Source organism: Pseudophryne corroboree, chromosome 7, assembly GCF_028390025.1.
Source record: "Pseudophryne corroboree isolate aPseCor3 chromosome 7, aPseCor3.hap2, whole genome shotgun sequence".
NCBI lineage: Eukaryota > Metazoa > Chordata > Amphibia > Anura > Myobatrachidae > Pseudophryne > Pseudophryne corroboree.
In genome coordinates, this window is record NC_086450.1 from 435,732,412 (window position 1) to 435,752,458 (window position 20,047).

The window sequence follows — 20,047 nt, forward strand, 5'->3', positions numbered from 1 at the left end:
AAGCAGGTCTCACCCTGCCGTTCGTACCGGAGCCGCGCCGCTGTCCTCCTCGTAGAGCCGGAAGATAGAAGCCGGGTGAGTATAGGAAGAAAAGAAGACTTCAAGGCGGCAGAAGACTTCAGATCTTCACTGAGGTAAGCGCGCAGTGGTACCGCTGCGCGCCATTGCTCCCACATGACACACATAGAGCAGGCACAGATGGGTGCAGGGCGCAGGGGGGGCGCCCTGGGCAGCAATAAACCTCAAGGCTGGCATATTGGTATATATTAGGCTGCGGAGGCAGAAAATAGATCAATCCCTGCCATTTTTTATCAATTGAAGTGGGACCGAAGCCCGCCGCTCTAGGGGGCGGAGCTTGATCCCTCAGCACTAACCAGCGCCATTTTCTCCACAGAAGCTGCAGAGACGCTGGCTCCCCGGACTTTCCCCTGCTGAACACAGATCAGAGGGCTGAAAAAGAGGAGGGGGGCACAATTATTGGCGCAGTGAGTGTGGAAGTTATTATTATAACATAAAAGCGCTATATGGTGTTATTCCAGTGTCAGTTGGCGCTGGGTGTGTGCTGGCATACTCTCTCTCTGTCTCTCCAAAGAGCCTGGTTGGGGAATTGTCCCTTTATAGTTATATCCCGGTGTGTGTGGGGTGTCGGTACGTGCAAGTCGGCATGTTTGAAGCGGAAGGCTCGTCCAAGGAGGAGGTGGAGCAGATGTGTGGTGAATCCCCGTCGGTGGTGCCGACTCAAGAGTGGATGGATATGTGGCATATGTTAAATGCAAGTGTGGCATCATTACATAAGAGACTGGACAAAGCAGAGTCCAGGGAGACAACAGTGGGTCAATCCACGGATTGGACCGACTCACAGGGCCCTTCAGGGTCTCAGAAACGTCCCTTGTCACAAATTGAAGACACGGATACCGACAAGGAGTCTGACTCCAGTGTCGACTACGATGAAGCAAGATTGCACCATAGGGTGACAAAAAGTATTCAGTGTATGCTTATTGCAATAAAGGATGTTTTGCATATCACTGATGAACCCTCTGTTCCCGTCACGAGGGTACACATGTTTAAGGGAAAGAAGCAGGTAGTAACCTTTCCCCCATCTCATGAACTTAACGAGTTATTTGAAAAAGCCTGGGAAACTCCAGATAAGAAACTGCAGATTCCCAAAAGGGTTCTTATGGCGTACCCTTTCCCTACGCAGGACAGGGTACGTTGGGAATCCTCTCCTAGAGTGGACAAGGCTTTAACACGCCTGTCCAAGAAGGTGGCGCTGCCGTCGCCAGACACAGCGGCCCTCAAGGATCCTGCAGACCGCAGGCAGGAGACTACGTTAAAGTCTATGTATACACATACTGGTGCTTTGCTCAGACCGGCAATTGCGTCGGCATGGGTATGTAGCGCAGTTGCAGCTTGGACAGATACCTTGTCAGCTGACCTTGATACCCTAGATAGGGATACTATTTTATTAACTTTAGCCCATATTAAGGACGCAGTCTTATATATGAGAGACGCTCAAAGAGACATTGGATTGCTGGGTTCCAGAGCCAATGCCATGGCTATTTCTGCGAGACGAGCCTTATGGACCCGCCAATGGACGGGTGATGCGGACTCTAAAAAGCATATGGAGGTTTTACCTTACAAGGGTGAAGTGTTGTTTGGGGAGGGGCTCGCGGACCTGGTTTCCACAGCTACAGCGGGTAAATCTACCTTTTTACCTTTTGTTCCCCAACAACAAAAGAAAACTCCACAGTATCAGATGCAGTCCTTTCGGTCGCAAAAGTCCAGAAGAGGTCGGGGCTCCTCCTTCCTTGCCAGAGATAAGGGTAGAGGGAAAAAAACACCTGCTTCGGCTGGTTCCCAGGAGCAGAAGTCCTCCCCGGATTCTACAAAGTCCACCGCATGACGCTGGGGCTCCCTTACGCCCGCACCGGTGGGGGCACGCCTTCGACTTTTCAGCCAAGTCTGTGTTCGGTCAGACGTGGATCCTTGGGCGATGGAAATTGTTTCCCAAGTCTACAAGCTGGAATTCGAAGAGGTGCCCCCGCGCCGATTTTTCAAGTCGGCCTTACCAGCTTCTCCCCCAGAGAGGGAAGTAGTGTTAACTGCAATTCAAACGCTGTGTCAACAGCAAGTGATTGTCAGGGTTCCCCTGGTCCAACAGGGAAAAGGGTATTATTCGACCCTGTTTGTGGTCCCGAAGCCGGATGGTTCGGTCAGACCCATTTTAAATCTAAAATCCCTAAACCTGTACTTGAAAAAAATCAAATTCAAGATGGAATCGCTCCGAGCTGTAATATCCAGCCTGGAAGGGGGGGATTTTATGGTGTCGCTAGACATAAAGGATGCTTACCTTCATGTCCCCATATATCCCTCTCATCAGGAGTACCTGAGATTCGCTGTACAGGACTGTCATTACCAGTTTCAGACATTGCCGTTTGGGCTTTCCACGGCCCCGAGGATTTTCACCAAGGTGATGGCGGAAATGATGGTGATCCTGCACAGACAAGGAGTCACAATTATCCCATACTTGGACGATCTCCTGATAAAGGCGAGATCAAGAGATCAATTGCTGAAGAACGTGTCGCTCTCCCTGAGAGTGCTCCAACAGCACAGTTGGATTCTCAATCTGCCAAAGTCGCAATTGGTTCCAACGAATCGACTATCGTTTCTAGGCATGATACTGGACACGGAACGAAAGAAGGTCTTTCTCCTGTCGGAAAAAGCCCAGGACCTCCAGAACATGGTCAGAGACCTGCTAAAGCCAAAAAGAGTGTCAGTTCATTAATGCACTCGAGTTCTGGGAAAAATGGTGGCCTCATACGAGGCCATTCCCTTCGGCAGGTTTCATGCGTGGACGTTTCAGTGGGACCTTCTGGACAAGTGGTCAGGGTCCCATCTACAAATACATCAGAAAATAACACTGTCCCCCAGGGCCAGGGTGTCTCTCCTATGGTGGCTGCAAAGTGCTCACCTTCTAGAGGGTCGCAGGTTCGGCATTCAGGACTGGGTTCTGGTAACCACGGATGCGAGCCTCCGAGGGTGGGGAACAGTCACGCAAGGAAGAAATTTTCAGGGACTATGGTCAAGCCAGGAGTCTTGTCTGCACATCAACGTGCTGGAATTAAGGGCCATATACAACGGCCTTCAGCAAGCGGAGAATCTTCTTCGAGACCTACCGGTTTTGATTCAATCAGACAATGTCACAGCCGTGGCTCATGTGAACCGCCAAGGCGGGACAAGGAGCAGAGTAGCGATGGCGGAAGGCACCAGGATTCTTCGCTGGGCGGAAAATCACGTAAGCGCTCTGTCAGCTGTCTTGATTCCGGGAGTGGACAACTGGGAAGCAGACTTCCTCAGCAGGCACGATCTCCATCCAGGAGAGTGGGGACTTCATCAAGAAGTCTTTGCAGAGATAACGGGTCTCTGGGGAATTCCTCAAATAGACATGATGGCGTCACGCCTCAACAAGAAGCTTCGGAGGTATTGTGCCAGGTCCCGGGACCCTCAGGCAATAGCAGTAGACGCCCTGGTAACACCATGGGTGTTTCACTCGGTCTATGTGTTTCCTCCTCTTCCTCTCATCGCAAAACGTTTGAGGATCATAAGACGAAAAAGAGTACAGACAATACTCATTGTTCCAGATTGGCCTCGAAGGGCCTGGTACTCAGATCTTCAGGAAATGCTCACAGAAGATCATTGGCCTCTTCCTCTCAGGGAGGACCTGTTGCAGCAGGGGCCCTGCGTGTTCCAAGACTTACCGCGGTTACGTTTGACGGCATGGCGGTTGAACGCCGGATCCTAGCTGGGAAAGGTATTCCGGAGGAGGTCATACCTACTCTAATAAAGGCTAGGAAGGAGGTGACGACGAAACATTATCACCGTATCTGGAGGAAATATGTCTCTTGGTGTGAAACCAAGAATGCTTCTACGGAAGATTTCCATCTGGGCCGTTTTCTCCACTTCCTACAGACAGGAGTGGATATGGGCCTGAAGTTAGGCTCCATTAAGGTACAGATTTCGGCCCTATCTATATTCTTTCAGAAGGAATTGGCTTCTCTACCGGAAGTCCAAACTTTTGTAAAGGGAGTGCTGCACATCCAGCCTCCTTTTGTGTCCCCAGTGGCACCATGGGACCTGAACGTGATGTTGCAGTTCCTTAAATCACACTGGGTTGAACCCCTTCAAACGGTTGAATTAAAGTTTCTCACCTGGAAGGTGGTCATGTTATTGGCCTTGGCTTCGGCAAGGCGGGTGTCAGAATTGGCGGCCTTGTCTCCCAAGAGCCCCTTCTTGATTTTTCATGTGGATAGAGCAGAATTGAGGACGCGTCCTCAATTTTTGCCTAAGGTGGTGTCTTCATTTCATATGAACCAGCCTATCGTGGTGCCTGTAGCTACGAGTGACTTGGAGGACTCCAAGTCCCTGGATGTAGTCAGGGCATTAAAGATTTATGTAGCCAGGACGGCTAGGGTTAGGAAAACAGAGGCTCTGTTTGTCCTGTATGCAGCCAACAAGATTGGCGCGCCTGCTTCGAAGCAGACTATTGCTCGCTGGATCTGTAACACTATTCAGCAGGCTTATTCTATGGCTGGATTGCCGTTACCAAATTCGGTAAATGCCCATTCAACTAGGAAGGTGGGCTCTTCTTGGGCGGCTGCCCGAGGCGTCTCGGCTTTACAGTTGTGCCGAGCAGCTACTTGGTCGGGTTCAAACACTTTTGCAAAATTCTACAAGTTTGATACCCTGGCTGATGAGGACCTCGCGTTTGCTCAATCGGTGCTACAGAGTCATCCGCACTCTCCCGCCCGGTTTGGAGCTTTGGTATAAACCCCATGGTCCTTACGGAGTCCCCAGCATCCTCTAGGACATAAGAGAAAATAAGATTTAAAACCTACCGGTAAATCTTTTTCTACTAGTCCGTAGAGGATGCTGGGCGCCCGTCCCAGTGCGGACTTACTCTGCAAGGCTTGTATATAGTTGTTGCTTCCATAAGGGTTATGTTACAGTTGAGATCAGTCTTTAGCTGATACTGTTTTTTGTTCATACTGTTAACTGGTTGCATATTTCCAGGTTATATGGTATGCTTGGTGTGGGCTGGTATGAATCTTGCCCTTAGATTAACAAAATCCTTTCCTCGTATTGTCCATCTCCTCTGGGTACAGTTCTCTAACTGAGGTCTGCAGGAGGGGCATAGAGGGAGGAGCCAGTGCACACCCATACTAAAAGTTCTTTGTAGTGCCCATGTCTCCTGCGGAGCCTGTCTATACCCCATGGTCCTTACAGAGTCCCCAGCATCCTCTACGGACTAGGAGAAAAAGATTTACCGGTAGGTTTAAAATCTTATTTTTTCTAGCGACTCGTCCCTAAAGCCCATCTCTGAGGAGTGTACGGCTTATTGTGGTCACATGCGCAGATACACTAGTCTCTGCTGTGGAACTCTGCAACTCCTTCAGGGCTACCTTTGGTCTCTGTGCTGCCTCTCTGATTAATGCCCTCCTTGCCCGGTCTGTGAGTTTTGGTGGCGACCCTCTCTTGGCAGGTTTGTTGTGGTACCATGTTCTTTCAATTTGAAGATGATGGATTTGATGGTGCTTCGGGGGATCATCAAAGATTTGGATAGTTTTTTATAACCTAACCCTGTACTTCCCAACAACTTCGTCCATGACTTGTTTGGAGAGCTCCTTGGTCTTCATGGTGTGATGACTCTTGCTTAGTGGTGTTGCAGCCTCTGCGGCCTTTCAGAAAAGGTGTTTTTATACTGACAGATCATGTGACACTTAGATTGCACACAGGTGGACCTCATTTCACTAATTATGTGACTTCTGAAGGCAATTGGTTGCACCAGAACTTTTGAGGGGCTTCATAGCAAAGGGGGTGAATACATATGCACATGCCAATTTTCTAATTTTTATTTATAAAAATTATTTTTATATAAATATTTCTCATTTCACTTCACCAATTTAGACTATTTTGTACTGATCCATCATATAAAATTCAGATTAAAAAAAAAAATTAAATTACAGGTTGTAATGTAACAAAACAGGTAAAAAGCCAAGGGGGGTGAATACTTTAGCAAGGCACCGTAAATGTAATGTCTTGGTCATCTTGTTGTATTATCTAGTCAGAGTTCATGTTTTGTATTTAGATTTGTATAAGCTAATATTTTATTGTACGTGTGAGGCATTGCCAGTCTCAGTAGGTAGCTGGTGTTTAACGATAGGTGGTGCATTATGTACCTGCTTTTATGACTTTATATGAATGATAACTGTAATTATTGGGGATAGTAGCATGATTTCACTATTCTGTATCTCCCTCATATTTACTACCTGCTCGATTTAGCGTTACTATGTCAGTACAGTATTGGAGCGTTTTACCGTACAAAGTCTTAGAGACATAAACTTGCCTTGCCTAGAAAACCCTACATGGTTCTACATAACGATGTGACCACAGCGCTAACCCCAATGCTTGTTTGTCTCCTAGGATGATGGAGTATTCCTTGGACGGACATAACGTCAGTTTATCAGCCATCCGCACCGTCCGAGTTTTAAGGCCGCTAAGAGCCATTAATAGAGTCCCAAGTAAGTATGAAATTACAATTTCTGATTTTTTATATATATATATATATATATACAGAATATATACGTTCATAAGCACCATTCTCATAACTGCTGAGTCTGTCCTGTCTTCAGAGCGCCTACTTTTTGGTTACTGGTCCAAAGTAAATACATAGGTTGCATCCTCGTGGATATTGGTTCAGCTCAGAAAAATGGTGCCTCCACAAGTTGTAGGTCATTGATACAGCGCAAGTTAATGTACACCTGAAAGGACAGAAAGGAGCCTTTGTAATCACCTTTGTATTCCTCCCTGTAAAGTTATATTCCAGTTGGCTATCTTTCATTTGCTGCTGATAGGGCGACTGCTCAATCTTCCCCCTAAGGGCATAACTGAACTTCTGCCAGGATATGTACAGAGAGGTGACAGAAAGATAGAAAACCAATAAAATATTGGAATCCTGATGTGGCTGTAGTTTTGGGCCGGGATCCCGGTGTCGGTGTACTGACCTCCAGGATACCGGCTGCCGGTATTCTATCCCCAACCCGTAGTTTTTTATGCTGTGTTTTACTCAATGAATCTTTTTGTTGTTACTTTTCGCCTCCTGCCTGTTCATGGCCATAGATAGGTGGTTGATTAGGGCACCTGGGTGCAGTGGTTGCCTGAAGCACTTTGAGTGGGAAGCTATATCAAACCTTCTAAACAGGACAAGTGGAGAAGTTGCCCATAGCAGCCAACTTCTAAATATCATTTTATAGAATGTACTAGATAAATGAAGCTGGTTCGTTGCTATGGGGAACTTCACCACTTGTCCGCATCTCATTCAGCAGGAGAAGCGGGGTTCCCAATAGCAGATACTAGAGATGAGAGGCTCCTTTCAGACTGACAGCGGAAATAATTTCTGTCTCACCTCACTGCGGCCATAGGTTTGTTTCCTGCCAAAGCTCTCTCTCTGTTGAGTTTGTATTTTCTATCCGTGTTTGCGCAAATTTCCTCAGAGTGCGGCGGTTTGCTCCAACACTCCAAAAACGTGCTGCAATATTAATTGACTGCAGCGGGAAAATGGACCCTAGGGATGTGTATTTGTATAGTGCTCCCTAATGTCGTACTCTTAATAAATAACTAGATTTGGGAAGATCCTATGAAACTCATACATTCCGCTGTAGCATGTTACTTCCTGACGAGGGGGCGACTTTCATTACTTTACTCAATCCAAATTCCGAGCTGCTGAAAGTGACTGCTGTGACTGAATAACTTCTGATAATAATCCTGTGAAGATAGCTGGGCAGAAAGAGGGACAACAATCCATGTAGCTGTGGTATAACCTGGTAAAATAAAATTTTGTGTACTGGAAATAAAGGCACACCAACATTTACCTATAGATAGCAAAGGCCCAGGCCCTGACCCCTATACAGAGATCATCAGCTGCAGAATTAATCAATACCATTAACAGTATAATTAAGTTCCACACGATGCTCTCTACACAAAGACAAACTCGTCCCACAGGTTAATATTGCCGAGGGACCAGATGTACTTTCCCTCAAACCAATTATAGAAGAAAATCAGCAGGAAGGTGCAGTCAGCGGCTCCTGAAGGTTTCGTGTGTGACATGCTAGCAGCGTTATCAGTTGGCTAACATTATCTCAGGAAGATGGAGCCTAATAACGTCCAGATGTTCCGTGTATACTGCTCTGCTGGAAAAATGTAATAACATAATCATCTCAGAGAAGTCCAAATAGGTAGCGCTGTGTTGTTATATAACGTGCGTGCGAATAGCTGAGCCATTGATTTCATCAGGGAAAAAAATAATAATAGGCAACCCAAGTTTTTCACTAGTATTTTCTGGAGAAGCCCCGCCTCTCTGATGTGTTTCATTGTGTGCAGGGATTTTAGTCACCGGCTAAAGCTCTTCAGGGATTGTAGTAGCAACACTGCCACCTGCAGGTCATTAACGGGAAAAAAAAATATAACTAGGTTGCGCCTAATTCAGACCTGATCGCAGCAGCAAATTTGTTCTCTATTGGGCAAAACCATGTGCACTGCAGGGGGGACAGATATAACATGTGCAGAGAGAGTTAGATTTGGGTGGGGTGTGTTCAAACTGAAATCTAAATTGCAGTGTAAAAATAAAGCAGCAAGTATTTACCCTACACAGAAACAATATAACCCACCCACATCTAACTCTCTCTGTACATGATATATCGCCCCCCCCCCCCCCCTGCAGTGCACATGGTTTTGCACATTAGAGAACAAATTTGCTGCTGCGATAAGATCTGAATTAGGCCGCAAAAACTGTAATAAAGTTGATGTATTCTAATGAAATGACAATTATATTAAATTGACGATCAGCAGTTTTCAAAATTATAGTGTTTATTTCTGCACAGCTGTAGTGGGAGGAGCCCTCTTTCCATTAAGTAATCATTGTGGGGACGTAATAAATTAAAATCCCATTTAACTAAGCACAGTGAGCCATGCAAGATACAGGGCATGTACCAGACTTACCCATGCGTAGTAGACTCTGGCACAGTGCCAGCCTCTACTGCACCGCAGAGAGGAGGACGCCCGGGACCCACACACAGCCTTCGCATTGGGGCCCCTCTTCTCTTAAACCGCTCCTGCCTCCTGTTTGGATATCAGAAAGCTTATGAGCATCTTTATAAATATTGCACAATATAAATAGTTCATATATCCCTTTTTCTATAGTTACATTAGACAAATCCCGTGGAAAAAGAAACATACAACCACAATTTCTTTAAAGTTCGATTTTTACACGGCCTTAGGTTATTTTAGTCTGATGGGAACGTGACTCTAGTAGTGATAAACGGCTGAATTGCTGACACATATCAGACGCAGAGGCTCAGACATTGTAAAAGTGTCACCGCCGCGTTCTTCCCCTCGTTCCGTTATATAACGCTCATCCAGTAAAGCAGCAGAGAAGGGTGACATACCAGACACTTGTAACAAGTGTCACCCAGGAAGCCCGTGCGCTGTCCCAGCGAGATTTTCCTGCTGGCATCAATCTCAGCAAGTACAAATGTTTCTTCAATTAACTGGGCGCCATCCTAATAGTCCCTGGCACAGTGAGGCAGCCATTCTCCTAATGCTAACCGTCTCCAAGCCAGTTACGTGCCAACAGTGGCAGGCAGCACTGTACATCAGCCCCTTATGGTAGACTTCCAGTTTGCATACTAAGTACATACATTGACCAGTACGTATAGTATTATTAATGCTAATGTTTTATTTATATACAGCACATTTCATTGTGTCTGCCATCGCTGTTCCTGTCACGTTACGGCTGATATTAATGTGAAGGAGAGAGTATTGACTGCATAGGAGAGAAAAGAGTTAAACATCTGGGGAGGGGTGGACCTAGCTGTGAGGAAAGTACAGCCTTCTTTAGGGGGAGGGCTTGATATATATAGGGAAGGTGAGGCCATCTTAAGTCTCTTGGTGATTTGCTTTCCCACCCTCCCGCCCTGGTAGTTGGAAATTTTGGCACGTGGTGCTTTGGCTCTAAGTTGTTGGCTGTTTTCGTTGGCTATTTATTGGCGGAAAAGAACGGCAGTTTTGGATTGTAGGGAAAACTGTAGTGTTTTACAGTTTGTTGTGGTTTAGGTGCACTCACCTCCATCGACTTATGGCCGCTTGACCACCCGTCCGGGAAGGCAGCGGCAGGGCACCCAGGAGCGGTGGGTAGTCACTGTGGGGGTTGAGTTGTCACCTATTACCGGTTTATGGTAAATTTTTAGTAAATTTATAGGGTTAAGTTATTTAAGGTTAATTTAGATTAATTGAGCCGTTCTTTTGGGCCGCCACCATATGCCAGCTGGAGCGGCATATTAAATAATTTCTTTATTACAGGTTTCCTAATGGTTAGGGACAAATAAATAGCTAGCAATTTTCTGCCAAAATTCAAGTCTCAGTGTCGTTATTTCTGGTTCTTGGTTATGAAGGTTTTACTTTCAAAGAAAGGGGTCCACCAAATATCACTAAGATGTTTATAGGCTCTGTTAACGGAACATACTTTGGCTTGTGGATGGCACTACACATGTGTGGGCGTGTGGACTTAGAACAGCTTATACAGTTTCTTTGTGTTTAGTTTACAGATTACTTGTTTGCTGGCGTTCTCTGCTCGGTCGCCATGGTGCAGAATCTGGGCAGCATATATTCTTTATTTTTCAGTTTTGCTGGGAGTTTTATTTTCCCTCTATAGACAAAAACAGTCATTTTTAAGTTAAGATGTGTTACAGTGATCGTCCCTGCTCCTGGCTGTGCCGCTGACATAATATATAACTTTTACCTGCACATAGGGGTCCATTCAATTGATTGCAAAGTGAATAGCGCTGGGAAGGTGGTCTTGGCGCTATTCAATTGCGTGCTGCATTGGCCGTCTAGTGGAAATCCAACAAAACTAGTGCAGCGATGCCGGTTTGTGCCCTTGCGCTGCGCAAACAGCATTGCGGCAGGGAACTTATGTCGGAGAGTGCCCATTCTCGCGCCTAAACACCCTGTTTAAGGCGCGAGTACTGGCGTTCGTGGATAAAGCAGCTTGCTGAATTGAGTAAAGCCGGGCCTCCTTCCCGGCGCTGTTAACTTCACAATCCATAGGGTGCTCCTAGGCGCAGTGTTTTTGGTATGATTTGGGCGGAGCTGCGACAGCAATGTGAAGTCCAGGAATTCATGCGGCGCGTCATTGTTCTGCCTTTATATGCATTTGTTGCAAATTCGCACTTTGTAGAATGAGTAGAACTTAGATGATAACCGTCAACTAATTCCGCTGTGTGGTCTGGTTTGGAAAGTCCAGACCTGGTCTAATTTGCTCACCCGCATGCCAAAAATTTGACATTGTTACTCTTTGTCGGTTCTTGAGCCAAGCTGCCGGATGAAATGATGGGGGTGATTCAGACCTGACCGCTGCTGTGCGTTTTTGCACAGCAGGCGATCAGGTACTAATTGCGCATGCGTATGCACCGCAATGCACACGCACACCGGACAGCAACAAAGGGCATCGCTGGTCAGCGACGGGATGGTGCAAAAAATCCATTTGCACGGGCGTTCGCAAGGTGTTTGACAGGAGGAAGCCACTTGTGGGTGGTAACTGACTGTTTACTGGGAGTGTCCGGTAAAAAACGCAGGCGTCCCCAAGTGTTTTCAGGGAGGGTGTCTGACGTCAGCTCCGGCCCCGATCAGCCTGTTCTCATCACACTGTAGGAGTAAGTCCTGCACACAGTGGATTTTTGCAGTCAGCTACACATGGGATCGCACATTTGCACGGCGAATATACACTCCCCTTGGAGGCGGCGACTATCTGAACGCAGCACAGCAAAATTAGCAGCACAGCGGTCAGGTCTGAATCACCCCCATATTAGGCCACCTTCAACAACAGATTTACTGTGTATCCAAAGTACATACCTATATTAATATGTTGTCATATCCATGGGAAACAACTATAATTATAAGAGAGCAATTACTGAAGGTGCAGTTCCACGTTGATTAAAACAGTGTTATCCTGTTAGCCTTCATGAAAAAGATGTAGTAATATTATCAAGTAACTTTTGTTGCACCTGTCTGATATGTGTGATGTTGGGAAATAATTGTGTATTGTACTAATAACGCTTCTTCTTTCCTCTACAGGTATGAGAATACTGGTGACCCTGCTGTTAGATACTCTGCCTATGTTAGGCAATGTCCTTCTCTTGTGTTTCTTTGTCTTTTTCATTTTCGGGATCGTTGGTGTCCAGCTGTGGGCGGGATTACTCCGAAACAGGTGTTTCATGGACCGGGATTTTGCAATGTAAGTACAGCACATTACGTCTTACATATGTTGGTGCACAGTTTTATGTTGGGGTGAAGGCCTAGTAAGAAAATGGAAGTATCTGATTTTAGAGGGGTCTTCAGTCCAACTTACAGTAGGTACAACAGATGTGAAATATTCCTGGAGATGAAAAGGAAACGTAATGGGTACCACCAACCATCACCAAAGGGTGGTGCTAGAGAGTAAAACCAATCTCCTTGTGCTCATATATTACACCTGTGCTAACACCTCTGGCAAATTGTGAGCTATTTTATGGCACAATTTATATATTGTTACATGCATTTGCTGTCTATATGTTTGTGTTGGGTTTAGTATGAAATACCTACAATCAAAATCCTGACGGTCAAGATACCGACAACAGTTGATCGACGGTTAAAATACCGACAAGATCAAAATACCGACATCTAAAATACCGACAAGGTCAAAATCCTGACATTTAAAATGTCGACAGGTCAAAAAGTCGGCAAGAGTTTTTAATATTTTTTGTGTGTGTGTATGTCAACATAAGTCGACATGGACACCGTATAAGTGTAGCGTTTCCCCTCGCATGGCTTGCTGCGCTTGCTATGCTTCGGTCATGGTGCCTCGCTGCGATTGACACACTATTATATTCCCCCTCCAGGTCCACTGGGATGGTAAAGTATGAAGAAGTCGGTTTCAATGAAAAAAAACATGAAAAACCAGTGTCAACTTTTTGACCTGTCGACATTTTAAATGTCGGGATTTTGACCTTGTCGACATTTTAAATGTCGGGATTTTGACCATGTCGGGATTTTGACCGTCTGAATTTTGATTGTAGGTAACTTCACCGCATCCCGTTTGGGTTATATGTAACTATCAAAAGTAAAGTAGATGCATGAGTAGATGAGGTTTGCCACTGGTTCTCAAACTTGGTCCTCAGGACCCCAACACAGGTCACGTTTTCCAGGTCACCTGGCAGCTGCACTGTGTATGACCAACTGTCACATTTCAAAAGTCCACAGGTGACCTGGAAAACATGAACTGTGTGGGGTTCTGAGGACCGAGTCTGAGAACCACTGAGGTATTCAAACTGTATTCAAAGCAAATGTTTCCATATGGGTGCGGAATATACCTATATGGAAGACAGGGTCAGTCATTCCTTGATCAGGCTGAACGATGCCATAATAACGTGTGTGGCCAGTTCCAAGAAGCCACAAAGTCTTTGTTATCAAACATAAATAAATGGCAGCTTATGATATTCTACTTGATACACTTATGTCTATGGGCTTCTAGTTCACAAGAGGGTTAAAGCACTACAAGGTCATATCCAACCCAAATGTCAGCCCTAGCACTTAAGATAACACATAAATAGCATACTCTCACCTTCAGCTGCTGCCACAGAAAAGTAACTGTCTGTTAAAGATTAATCATTACCATTATTCCACTTACACTAAAGTGATGGAGAAGCTAATCCATCCTCAACTAGGATTTTTATAAAGGGCCATTAAGGAAATTATTTCAAGAGTGCACGCATGTAATCAGTCCCCAGTACCAGCCAGCCCTGTCACTAATGGGACAGTCAGGGATAAGGAGAGGACAGTGGGGCAAGAGAGGGTCGAAGGGTCATAGATATCCCAAACTCTACTACCGTATATGGGTCTCCTGCAGACAGCAGAGGGGTCAAATCTGGCAAAGCAAAGTAAAACGTGAGGAATTTGCAGGCACTATTGCGCAATAAGGACAGACATATCAGGTGTTAATGATAGAGGCTCAGTGTAATCTCATGCAAGGCACACAGAAGCCATGGGGCATCAGTAGAGTCTTATCTCTCAACTTTAAAACTACATTCAGACTTTCTGATGTCTCAATTAGAGATGAGCGGGTTCGGTTTCTTTGAATCCGAACCCGCACGAACTTCACTTTTTTTTTCACGGGTCCGAGCGACTCGGATCTTCCCGCCTTGCTCGGTTAACCCGAGCGCGCCCGAACGTCATCATGACGCTGTCGGATTCTCGCGAGACTCGGATTCTATATAAGGAGCCGCGCGTCGCCGCCATTTTCACACGTGCATTGAGATTGATAGGGAGAGGACGTGGCTGGCGTCCTCTCCATTTAGATTAGATTTAGAAGAGAGAGAGAGAGAGAGATTGCTGTGATACTGTAGATTAGAAGAGAGTGCAGACAGAGTTTAGTGACTGACGACCACAGTGACCAGTGACCACCAGAGACAGTGCAGTTGTTTGTTTTATTTAATATATCCGTTCTCTGCCTGAAAAAAACGATACACAGTCACACAGTGACTCAGTCTGTGTGCACTGCTCAGCCCAGTGTGCTGCACATCAATGTATTGTATATAAAGCTTATAATTGTGGGGGAGACTGGGGAGCACTGCAGGTTGTTATAGCAGGAGCCAGGAGTACATGATAAATAATATTATATTAAAATTAAACAGTGCACACTTTTGCTGCAGGAGTGCCACTGCCAGTGTGACTAGTGGTGACCAGTGCCTGACCACCAGTATATTAGTAGTATTGTATACTATCTCTTTATCAACCAGTCTATATTAGCAGCAGACACAGTACAGTGCGGTAGTTCACGGCTGTGGCTACCTCTGTGTCGGCACTCGGCAGGCAGTCCGTCCATCCATAATTGTATTATAATATATACCACCTAACCGTGGTTTTTTTTTCATTCTTTATACCGTCGTCATACTAGTTGTTACGAGTATACTACTATCTCTTTATCAACCAGTGTACAGTGCGGTAGTTCACGGCTGTGGCTACCTCTGTGTCGGCACTCGGCAGGCAGTCCGTCCAACCATAATTGTATTATATACCACCTAACCGTGGTTTTTTTTTCATTCTTTATACCGTCGTCATACTAGTTGTTACGAGTATACTACTATCTCTTTATCAACCAGTGTACAGTGCGGTAGTTCACGGCTGTGGCTACCTCTGTGTCGGCACTCGGCAGGCAGTTCGTCCATCCATAATTGTATTATAATATATACCACCTAACCGTGGTTTTTTTTTCATTCTTTATACCGTCGTCATACTAGTTGTTACGAGTATACTACTATCTCTTTATCAACCAGTGTACAGTGCGGTAGTTCACGGCTGTGGCTACCTCTGTGTCGGCACTCGGCAGGCAGTCCGTCCAACCATAATTGTATTATAATATATACCACCTAACCGTGGTTTTTTTTTCATTCTTTATACCGTCGTCATACTAGTTGTTACGAGTATACTACTATCTCTTTATCAACCAGTGTACAGTGCGGTAGTTCACGGCTGTGGCTACCTCTGTGTCGGCACTCGGCAGGCAGTCCGTCCAACCATAATTGTATTATATACCACCTAACCGTGGTTTTTTTTTCATTCTTTATACCGTCGTCATACTAGTTGTTACGAGTATACTACTATCTCTTTATCAACCAGTGTACAGTGCGGTAGTTCACGGCTGTGGCTACCTCTGTGTCGGCACTCGGCAGGCAGTCCGTCCAACCATAATTGTATTATATACCACCTAACCGTGGTTTTTTTTTCATTCTTTATACCGTCGTCATACTAGTTGTTACGAGTATACTACTATCTCTTTATCAACCAGTGTACAGTGCGGTAGTTCACGGCTGTGGCTACCTCTGTGTCGGCACTCGGCAGGCAGTCCGTCCATCCATAATTGTATTATAATATATACCACCTAACCGTGGTTTTTTTTTCATTCTTTATACCGTCGTCATACTAGTTGTTACGAGTATACTACTATCTCTTTATCAACCAGTGTACAGTGCGGTAGTTCACGGCTGTGGCTACCTCTGTGTCGGCACTCGGCAGGCAGTCCGTCCAACCATAATTGTATTATAATATATACCACCTAACCGTGGTTTTTTTTCCATTCTTTATACCGTCGTCATACTAGTTGTTACGAGTATACTACTATCTCTTTATCAACCAGTGTACAGTGCGGTAGTTCACGGCTGTGGCTACCTCTGTGTCGGCACTCGGCAGGCAGTCCGTCCATCCATAATTGTATTATATACCACCTAACCGTGGTTTTTTTATACCACCTAACCGTGGCAGTCCGTCCATAATTGTATACTAGTATCCAATCCATCCATCTCCATTGTTTACCTGAGGTGCCTTTTAGTTCTGCCTATAAAATATGGAGAACAAAAAAGTTGAGGTTCCAAAATTAGGGAAAGATCAAGATCCACTTCCACCTCGTGCTGAAGCTGCTGCCACTAGTCATGGCCGAGACGATGAAATGCCAGCAACGTCGTCTGCCAAGGCCGATGCCCAATGTCATAGTACAGAGCATGTCAAATCCAAAACACCAAATATCAGAAAAAAAAGGACTCCAAAACCTAAAATAAAATTGTCGGAGGAGAAGCGTAAACTTGCCAATATGCCATTTACCACACGGAGTGGCAAGGAACGGCTGAGGCCCTGGCCTATGTTCATGGCTAGTGGTTCAGCTTCACATGAGGATGGAAGCACTCAGCCTCTCGCTAGAAAACTGAAAAGACTCAAGCTGGCAAAAGCACCGCAAAGAACTGTGCGTTCTTTGAAATCCCAAATCCACAAGGAGAGTCCAATTGTGTCGGTTGCGATGCCTGACCTTCCCAACACTGGACGTGAAGAGCATGCGCCTTCCACCATTTGCACGCCCCCTGCAAGTGCTGGAAGGAGCACCCGCAGTCCAGTTCCTGATAGTCAGATTGAAGATGTCAGTGTTGAAGTACACCAGGATGAGGAGGATATGGGTGTTGCTGGCGCTGGGGAGGAAATTGACCAGGAGGATTCTGATGGTGAGGTGGTTTGTTTAAGTCAGGCACCCGGGGAGACACCTGTTGTCCGTGGGAGGAATATGGCCGTTGACATGCCAGGTGAAAATACCAAAAAAATCAGCTCTTCGGTGTGGAGGTATTTCACCAGAAATGCGGACAACAGGTGTCAAGCCGTGTGTTCCCTTTGTCAAGCTGTAATAAGTAGGGGTAAGGACGTTAACCACCTCGGAACATCCTCCCTTATACGTCACCTGCAGCGCATTCATAATAAGTCAGTGACAAGTTCAAAAACTTTGGGTGACAGCGGAAGCAGTCCACTGACCAGTAAATCCCTTCCTCTTGTAACCAAGCTCACGCAAACCACCCCACCAACTCCCTCAGTGTCAATTTCCTCCTTCCCCAGGAATGCCAATAGTCCTGCAGGCCATGTCACTGGCAAGTCTGACGAGTCCTCTCCTGCCTGGGATTCCTCCGATGCATCCTTGCGTGTAACGCCTACTGCTGCTGGCGCTGCTGTTGTTGCCGCTGGGAGTCGATGGTCATCCCAGAGGGGAAGTCGTAAGCCCACTTGTACTACTTCCAGTAAGCAATTGACTGTTCAACAGTCCTTTGCGAGGAAGATGAAATATCACAGCAGTCATCCTACTGCAAAGCGGATAACTGAGTCCTTGACAACTATGTTGGTGTTAGACGTGCGTCCGGTATCCGCCGTTAGTTCACAGGGAACTAGACAATTTATTGAGGCAGTGTGCCCCCGTTACCAAATACCATCTAGGTTCCACTTCTCTAGGCAGGCGATACCGAGAATGTACACGGACGTCAGAAAAAGACTCACCAGTCTCCTAAAAAATGCAGTTGTACCCAATGTCCACTTAACCACGGACATGTGGACAAGTGGAGCAGGGCAGGGTCAGGACTATATGACTGTGACAGCCCACTGGGTAGATGTATGGACTCCCGCCGCAAGAACAGCAGCAGCGGCACCAGTAGCAGCATCTCGCAAACGCCAACTCTTTCCTAGGCAGGCTACGCTTTGTATCACCGCTTTCCAGAATACGCACACAGCTGAAAACCTCTTACGGCAACTGAGGAAGATCATCGCGGAATGGCTTACCCCAATTGGACTCTCCTGTGGATTTGTGGCATCGGACAACGCCAGCAATATTGTGTGTGCATTAAATATGGGCAAATTCCAGCACGTCCCATGTTTTGCACATACCTTGAATTTGGTGGTGCAGAATTTTTTAAAAAACGACAGGGGCGTGCAAGAGATGCTGTCGGTGGCCAGAAAAATTGCGGGACACTTTCGGCGTACAGGCACCACGTACAGAAGACTGGAGCACCACCAAAAACTACTGAACCTGCCCTGCCATCATCTGAAGCAAGAAGTGGTAACGAGGTGGAATTCAACCCTCTATATGCTTCAGAGGTTGGAGGAGCAGCAAAAGGCCATTCAAGCCTATACAATTGAGCACGATATAGGAGATGGAATGCACCTGTCTCAAGTGCAGTGGAGAATGATTTCAACGTTGTGCAAGGTTCTGATGCCCTTTGAACTTGCCACACGTGAAGTCAGTTCAGACACTGCCAGCCTGAGTCAGGTCATTCCCCTCATCAGGCTTTTGCAGAAGAAGCTGGAGGCATTGAAGAAGGAGCTAAAAGGGAGCGATTCCGCTAGGCATGTGGGACTTGTGGATGCAGCCCTTAATTCGCTTAACAAGGATTCACGGGTGGTCAATCTGTTGAAATCAGAGCACTACATTTTGGCCACCGTGCTCGATCCTAGATTTAAAGCCTACCTTGGATCTCTCTTTCCGGCAGACACAGGTCTGCTGGGGTTGAAAGACCTGCTGGTGACAAAATTGTCAAGTCAAGCGGAACGCGACCTGTCAACATCTCCTCCTTCACATTCTCCCGCAACTGGGGGTGCGAGGAAAAGGCTCAGAATTCCGAGCCCACCCGCTGGCGGTGATGCAGGGCAGTCTGGAGCGACTGCTGATGCTGACATCTGGTCCGGACTGAAGGACCTGACAACGATTACGGACATGTCGTCTACTGTCACTGCATATGATTCTCTCAACATTGATAGAATGGTGGAGGATTATATGAGTGACCGCATCCAAGTAGGCACGTCACACAGTCCGTACTTATACTGGCAGGAAAAAGAGGCAATTTGGAGGCCCTTGCACAAACTGGCTTTATTCTACCTAAGTTGCCCTCCCACAAGTGTGTACTCCGAAAGAGTGTTTAGTGCCGCCGCTCACCTTGTCAGCAATCGGCGTACGAGGTTACATCCAGAAAATGTGGAGAAGATGATGTTCATTAAAATGAATTATAATCAATTCCTCCGCGGAGACATTGACCAGCAGCAATTGCCTCCACAAAGTACACAGGGAGCTGAGATGGTGGATTCCAGTGGGGACGAATTGATAATCTGTGAGGAGGGGGATGTACACGGTGATATATCGGAGGGTGAAGATGAGGTGGACATCTTGCCTCTGTAGAGCCAGTTTGTGCAAGGAGAGATTAATTGCTTCTTTTTTGGGGGGGGTCCAAACCAACCCGTCATATCAGTCACAGTCGTGTGGCAGACCCTGTCACTGAAATGATGGGTTGGTTAAAGTGTGCATGTCCTGTTTTGTTTATACAACATAAGGGTGGGTGGGAGGGCCCAAGGATAATTCCATCTTGCACCTCTTTTTTCTTTTCTTTTTCTTTGCATCATGTGCTGATTGGGGAGGGTTTTTTGGAAGGGACATCCTGCGTGACACTGCAGTGCCACTCCTAGATGGGCCCGGTGTTTGTGTCGGCCACTAGGGTCGCTAATCTTACTCACACAGCTACCTCATTGCGCCTCTTTTTTTCTTTGCGTCATGTGCTGTTTGGGGAGGGTTTTTTGGAAGGGACATCCTGCGTGACACTGCAGTGCCACT

At 46.3% G+C, this 20,047-nt stretch overlaps 1 protein-coding gene across 4 annotated transcripts in view; it reads left to right on the top strand.

Moving 5' to 3' along the window:
• CACNA1H (calcium voltage-gated channel subunit alpha1 H) overlaps nucleotides 1–20,047 on the top strand; it is a 638,058-nt gene that overhangs the window by 281,744 nt on the left and 336,267 nt on the right. For all 4 annotated transcript variants that reach the window (XM_063934881.1, XM_063934879.1, XM_063934882.1 and 1 more), the window contains exons 3-4: nucleotides 6,481–6,578; nucleotides 12,187–12,346. In XM_063934881.1, coding sequence (XP_063790951.1) covers nucleotides 6,481–6,578; nucleotides 12,187–12,346 — 258 coding nt within the window. The remainder of the gene's footprint in view (nucleotides 1–6,480; nucleotides 6,579–12,186; nucleotides 12,347–20,047) is intronic.